This window comes from Branchiostoma floridae, chromosome 14, assembly GCF_000003815.2.
Source record: "Branchiostoma floridae strain S238N-H82 chromosome 14, Bfl_VNyyK, whole genome shotgun sequence".
In the NCBI taxonomy this organism is placed as follows: Eukaryota; Metazoa; Chordata; class Leptocardii; order Amphioxiformes; family Branchiostomatidae; genus Branchiostoma; species Branchiostoma floridae.
Genome location: NC_049992.1, coordinates 12642665 through 12649764, shown reverse-complemented (window position 1 = coordinate 12649764; position 7100 = coordinate 12642665). Strand labels below are relative to the sequence as shown.

The following is a 7100-nucleotide window of genomic DNA, read 5'->3' as shown; positions in this document are numbered from 1 at the left end:
TTCGGGCATGAATATGCAATAAAGATTATTATCATTATATGCTTCATCTCAAGCATTACACTTCGAGCTTGACCTGCATTGATATCAGTCCTAACTGATTTCAAAAAAGGAATTGTACCGCCAAATCCACAAGATTTCTTTCATGGCGCATTTTTTCTATTTCAGTCGTCGGGTCAACTGATGAGGTCATGCTCTAGTCAAGAGTCACGTGACTACAGCCGTAGTCACCGCCAATCACAATAAAACTCCGTTCTAGAATGGTTCACACTTGTAGTGTCCTGGTTACCGCAGGTGCGTAGTGTTGTAGTGCTCCTGAAACATTCTTCAACTTTCAAAGAAAACGTCATCGACATGGAAGCACACGAGTCAGAAGACGACACGGAAGACTTTCTGTCTCAGTTCCAATGTAAGTAAAATGCGGCTGTGTTTGAGTTGAGTCGGAACCGATTAAGTTTGTTTGTATGGCGCCACCAAAAGGTGGTAGCAAAGCCGGCTAGCCCTTAAAACGAATGGCTGACATTTGTTCAAGCTTGTCGTAAAATGCCGACGCCATTACATTGACCCACATATGCATGAAACGGGCAAACATCTTCACAATACTACTAGTATAAGTACTCTTCAGCTAATAGTGTCTGTTCGCTTTAACTTTCTACAAAGTGTTGAAACAAATAGAAGTACTTTTGCATGGCGCCATAGGACATGGAAACAAAGTAAACGACCTTGACAATACTCTAAAAGCTAATAGCTGCCGTGTGTTAAAGATTTCCCTAACATGTCGAAACAATCCTAGGTGCGTATGTTTGGCGCCATATACCCACAGATGCGGTGTGAAAAGACTATCAAGCTAAAAGGTTACGTTGGTCCAGGCTTTCCGCAACTGTTCAGCGCCCTCAGCATGTCTTCTAATCAAGAATACGATGTTCATGTACGTGAAAGAAATGATAAAACTGACGTCTCATCACTTGATACTGACATTTTCTAGACATAGGATGGTGATTATCGATTATTCTGCTAAGTAACTACCCACTGCCTATGGATAGACTACAAAAGTCGAGTTGAAAAAAAACAACACTTTGTGACAACCACTCAACCCTGCTACACGTATCAAAAGGTTCGCTCATTTACTTAGGCCACACTGACGTAATTCTACGGATGACTCTAGAGACTCCAAAACTAATGCGGTAGCGCGAAAAACAATCCAGGAAAAAATGCTGCAAAACCACAGACTACAAAGCTGGTACATGTATCACGAATCGAACATCAGAACACATTTTGTCAAAGGAAACATCACGTCTTTATTTGTAGGAGGCACACGATCTTGTTCAACAGCAGGCTCAGCTGAAGTAATCGATGTTTACCTTTGCCAGAATGGCTAAGGTTATGTTTTGGGCGTGTTTGTGTGTGTGTCTGTGTGTCTGTGTGTCTGTGTGTCAACAGCATAACTCGAGAAGTCTTGGATGGATCCTGATGATATTGGTAGGTGGGTAGGGGTCGGGAAAACGAAGGTCAAGTTCGATAATGGGCCCCCTAGCGGCTTGCGAGGGTACTGCAGCGGAAACTCATTTTTTTATATCCCGTGTTCTGGACATTCTGTGGTCATGATTTTTGAGTGGTAGATAGCCCTCAAGGCAGAGAGTAAGTGCTGTGAGTTTGGGCTCCCTAGCGGCTTTTTTGGAACTGCAGGCACCGGTTTCCTTTCAAACTTTGGACGAGAATAACGCTACAACGTGTTGACGGATCGTCATGATTTTTGGTATGTAGATAGAATGAGTGATGACTTACATAATGATATACTAATTATGCAAATCAACAGTTAATTTGCATAATTAATGAGGAAAAATTATAAATCCACTACATTCCATGATAGGACTTTCAAACTTGTCACATATGTAGCTGGGAAGGAGAGAAATGTCGATAGATATCAATTATGCAAATGATGACCTCATTTGCATAATTAATGAGAAAATATGAACATGTTGACGGATCATCATGTTTTTTGGTATGTAGGTAGCGTACGTGAAGTCCTACATAATGACATACAAATTATGCAAATCAACAGCTAATTTGCATAATCAATGAAGATATTTTATAAATTCACTACATTCCATGAAAAGGACTTTATAACTTGTCACATATGTAGCTGAGAAAGAGAGAAATGTCAATACATATTTATCATGCAAATGATGATCTCACTTGCATAATTAATGAGAAAATATGAACGTGTTTGACGGATCGTCATGATTTTTGGCATGTAAATAGCCTAAGTGAAGACTTAAATAATGTGTCACTTATTATGCAAATTAACAGCTAATTTGCATAATTAATTAGGAAAAGTTCATAAATCCACTGCATTCCTTTATAGTTCTTTCATGAAAGTTGTCACATACGTAACTGAGAAAGAGGGAAGAGAGTGAGAGGTGTATTTAAAGACTTTGAAAGAGAATAAGTCAAGAATGGATCAAAGGATCATCATGATTTTTGGTATGCTGATAGCTTAAGTAATGCTTGATACAATTTGATATCAATTGATTGTAACTTGGGATCTAATTTGCATAATCAATGCCAAAATTTTATAAACCAACTCCAAGCATATGATTATAAAGAAAATGAAATGAGTAACGCATTTGTCTACAGACATCATTCTACATAACAAACCTGGTTTATTTGGCAAAGGTATGTGTTCGTGGAACTCTAGTTAATGTATTGAGAAGGATACACTGTTCAAGTACACTGTTAGAGGGTATATGGCTCCAAGGACTGTGGAGAGAATGAACTGAACTGTATGTGATAAGAGCAGTTTCACAAAGGGTTTTGATCAAATTACAACGTAATATAAGTGGGCAAGTTCCGGACTCGCGTGGAGCCTCCTCGGAGGTGATTTTTTTCTGAGAGCAGATAAAAAGTAATGCGCGCGCAGATGTCATTCATAAAACCAAGTCAATGTGGCCTTATTACATGACATTGTATTTGTCTATTTATTAATCTTCCAGGGTAGTCCCTACAGTTTTTTATAAGACTGATTTCCAAAGGAGCCCAAATCAAGCAACATAAACATAACAAAAGTCGTATAACATCAAACTTGACTAATCAAACATAATGGTAATAACTTGACTGATTAGCTCAACACAACAATAACAACTCAAAGTCATCAATTACAAAAACTCATCACAACAATAATCATATGAATAGAGCAGAACAGTAAATAAATAAACAAAATCAAACTAATTCTCAAACAAAACTCTAGGTCATTGATCAGAGGGGTCGGAGGTCAGAGTCTAGTCAAGAGTCACGTGACTGCTGCTATAGTCACCGCCAATCCCAATAGTTTTGAAACTCCGTTCTAGAATGGTTCACACTTGTAGTGTCCTGGTTACCGCAGGTGCGTAGTGTTGTAGTGCTCCTGAAAAACTTCTTTAGCTTTCATAGAAAACGTCATCGACATGGAAGCACACGAGACAGAAGACGACGCGGAAGACTTTCTGTCTCAGTTCCAATGTAAGTAAATTGCAGCGGTGCTTCTTGCAAAGTTGAGCCCCAACCGATTAAGTCTGTTTGTATGGCGCCACCAAAAGGTGGTAGCAAAGCCGGCTAGCCCTTAGAACGAATGGCTGACATTTGTTCAAGCTTGTCGTAAAATCTCGACGCCATTACATGGAGCCACATATGCATGAAATGGGCAAAAGATCATCACAATACTAGTATTTAGTGATAAGAGCAGTTTCACACACTCTTCAGCTATTAGTGTGTGTTCGCTTCAACTTTCCACAAAGTGTTGAAACAAATCTAAGTGATTTTGCATGGCGCAATAGGACATGGAAACAAAGTAAACGACCTTGACAATACTCTAAAAGCTAATAGCTGCCGTGTGTTAAAGATTTCCCTAACATGTCGAAACAATCCTAGGTGCGCATGTTTGGCGCCATATACCCACAGATGCGGTGTGAAAAGACTATCAAGCTAAAAGGTTACGTTGGTCCAGGCTTTCCGCAACTGTTCAGTGGCCTCGGCATGTCTTCTAATCGAGAATACGATGTTCATGTACGTGAAAGAAATGTTATAAGAGAAATACGCGTTTTATATTTTACGTTACTACAGTTGTTCTAGAATGCTATTCCCATTTTAGGAAAGATGAGAGTGACCCGGTCAAATGAGGTTGTAGGGCAGCACGGTGCCATTTTTGTGTAGAAAACCCGAAAATCCGCAGGGCTGAATGTTAAACCTAAACTTAAATGGAAGGGCTAGCAACAATTTCTAACACGCCACCAAGCGGTTACACGCAACAAGTTCTTAAATGTCACCTCAGAAAGTCTAAGAACATTTCAAATGTCTCAATTCCTTTTCTAACTTGCTGTGGATGTAAGACCAGACGAAAGAAAGGAAAACACGTCTAAACATGAAAATGTTCGTTGATGCATTATTCTTTTATTTAGAAACTGTCGTACTAGCAAAGTTTGAGTTTGTCAAATTTTGGATCGCAGATAACAGAGGGCGCGGCGAGAGCGCCGTCCTAGTGTGAAGGGGATACACAGAAGCTCTTGGGGTATAACCGATACGTTCTATACTCTGATCGATCGACTTTAGAACCGGTCCTTCGAACACAAAACTCTGACAGAGAACACCCGTTCTGTCTACTGACTGTTTACCATCTTACAATAGTACGTAGTTGACATTTTCCGGTCCTGACATCCCGTCCTAACATCTGTATGTCCATGTACAGTACCGCCCTCTAGTATCAAGCTAGACTGGGCCACCCTCCTCCCCCCGGGTGGATGGAAGTGTCCCTCTGATCAACATGGCGACAGCAATGACATTGAAGACGAGTGGGATTGGTCAGACTTGAAACTTAGCTGTGGCCGTGGCCGTGACCGCTACGACCTCCACTCAAGTTCCATGGCCTCTAGTGATGAAGGTAAAGCAACGGAACACATGCCGGACAAAGGTGAGACATATATTTATTGTAACTGTTATTTCTTTTGAAACTTATTAAGTTTAGTGAACTCATCGAATCTCGCCGATATCCTAACGTTATAAGAAGTCATGAGCTTGCACTCGGAAGATACAAGAATCACAGAAATGTGTGTGTCATGATTGAAAACCTTACATTTATTCTCGTTGTTACAACTTTTCTTTGAATCATGAAATGACTCTTTCAGTTTTACTGAGGGAGCTTGGATACTCGGACAGCGAAGATGACGACCCCGAATGGACAAACCGGTATCTTGCGCCACCTTCTGAGCCTGCGTATACTGCAGCCGCACAGCCGGTGGAGCTGAACCGACTCTACCTGTCCGCTCCACCCTCTGAAAGGCTGCGCAAGCTTGTGAATAACCAAATGGCACGTTTCAAACATAGCGGCTCCTCTGAATATGGCAGCGTTTTGGACAACATCACGCCTTCGAGCAAAGAACTGTCAAGAGAAAAAATTTCCTCGCCCTCTCTACTCCGCGGCAGGCCCTCCTCCGAGCCTATCCGAAAAACCTGCTCACACCCACCCGCCAACTTTGTCATCTCCCCCTCCTGCCCGTACTTTGGGCTGGTCCCGTCTCACGTGGAGATGGAACTAGAGAGGCGACAGGCCAGACGAGCTCAGAGAGAGCCGAGGATCGACCAGGATTTTATGGACGAGCTACACGACATGTGGGAGGAGAGAAGGAAAACTCGACTGATGGTGGAGGAATTCATCCATGACGTTATAAATAGCGCTACACAGCGATTAGAAGCAGAACTACAGGGCGTGATTCAGCCACAGAAGGTTTCAGGGGAAGCCTTAACAACAAGCACCAGAGTAGCTGACAAAAATAACACACGACAGGCAGGTTCGGATAGCTCAGAGAATATCAACGTTGTGGGCATATCACAAGCACAAACGTCGACTGTGGTTAGCTCGAAAGTAGCCGCCATGCGACAATTGTTGGAACAGCAGATTGACAAAAACCCCTTGCTGAGTGGACCATCTACCACCAGACGTGTTGTTGCAATATCGTTCTCCGATATTGTTAACAAGGATGATGCTAACACGGCTGTAAAGCAAGCAAGTGAGAAAAAAGGCTCGAAAACGGTGTCACCCAGAATCATGAAAGTTATGGACCAACTGTCTGCTGAGACATCGAAGAAAACAGAAGTCCCGCCTTCAGGAGACACTGACACGATGAAAGGAGCTTTCAGAAACCTACGTAAAAATGTGTTCGAAAGACCCACACCCGAGGTGAAGGTACAACAGACGGAATCAGACGACAGGCGCACTGAAAAGATCCCAGAAGACTTGTCGGTGGCCGACATCAGGAAACAACTGGAGGCAAAGATGGCGGAAGAGGGAGACAAAGCATTATCCTGCAAAAAAGCACCAGTGTCACCTCGCCATCATGAAGAGAAAAAATATGCGGGGGATTCGACCGAACCTTTCCCAGAAAGGAAAACCTACCTAAACAAGAAGCATGAACACGATATCTTGGAGGCCAAAGATGCAAACAGCAGTCAAAGCTCGTCCAAGACCTACCATGAGGGTTTTCAGTCGACGCCACTGTCTAAATCCAGCCGATCATTACCCGATACCCGAAGCTTGACAGAAAAAGCACTCTCGTCACCACACCCAGCTATTTCTGTACCCAACACATGCGGTGATGATGGTTCAGTACGTAAGACGATCCTCAAGCTTGAGCAAGACGCAGGCAAGAAGACCGACAAAAAAGAAGACGTAGTCATTCCGCGCAGACAAGCATCTGAGACGTCTGAGATGCTCCTGAAGCTCCAAACGATAGACAAGTCCAAGAAGGATGTCCTCAGGAAGAGGAGGCTAAATGTACAGGCACCAGAGGGGCTTGTTCGTGGCACGGTGGACAGCCTTGAGAAGCTGCACCATCAGGGGGACCAGGGCGGCGGCAGGGGAGGTGGGAGTGCTGCTCAGAGGTCCTTGGATCGTGCAGGCAACACAATGCAGATGTTATCCTATTCCAGAAACATGGTGCGACTCAATGTATTTCAGTGGTTGCTTGAGACGATTTACGGCTTGGGCATGAAAATAGTCGCCTTTGTTCACAACGTTTTGCCTTGATTCAAGACGGCTGTTTCACTACTTATGACGAATACATTCAACAGCATAA

General features: G+C 42.9%; 1 protein-coding gene across 2 annotated transcripts; it reads left to right on the top strand.

Moving 5' to 3' along the window:
- Positions 1–246: 246 nt before the first annotated feature.
- LOC118430321 lies at positions 247–7100 on the top strand. Of its 2 annotated transcripts, none has more exons than XM_035841093.1 (3): positions 247–406; positions 4718–4939; positions 5154–7100. In XM_035841093.1, exons 1-3 carry the CDS (start codon positions 352–354, stop codon positions 7049–7051), a joined length of 2175 nt encoding a protein of 724 aa, XP_035696986.1. In that variant the 5' UTR covers positions 247–351; the 3' UTR covers positions 7052–7100. The 2 variants fall into 2 exon arrangements, with proteins under 2 accessions (XP_035696986.1, XP_035696987.1); XM_035841094.1 differs by lacking the exon at positions 247–406 and adding an exon at positions 3356–3495.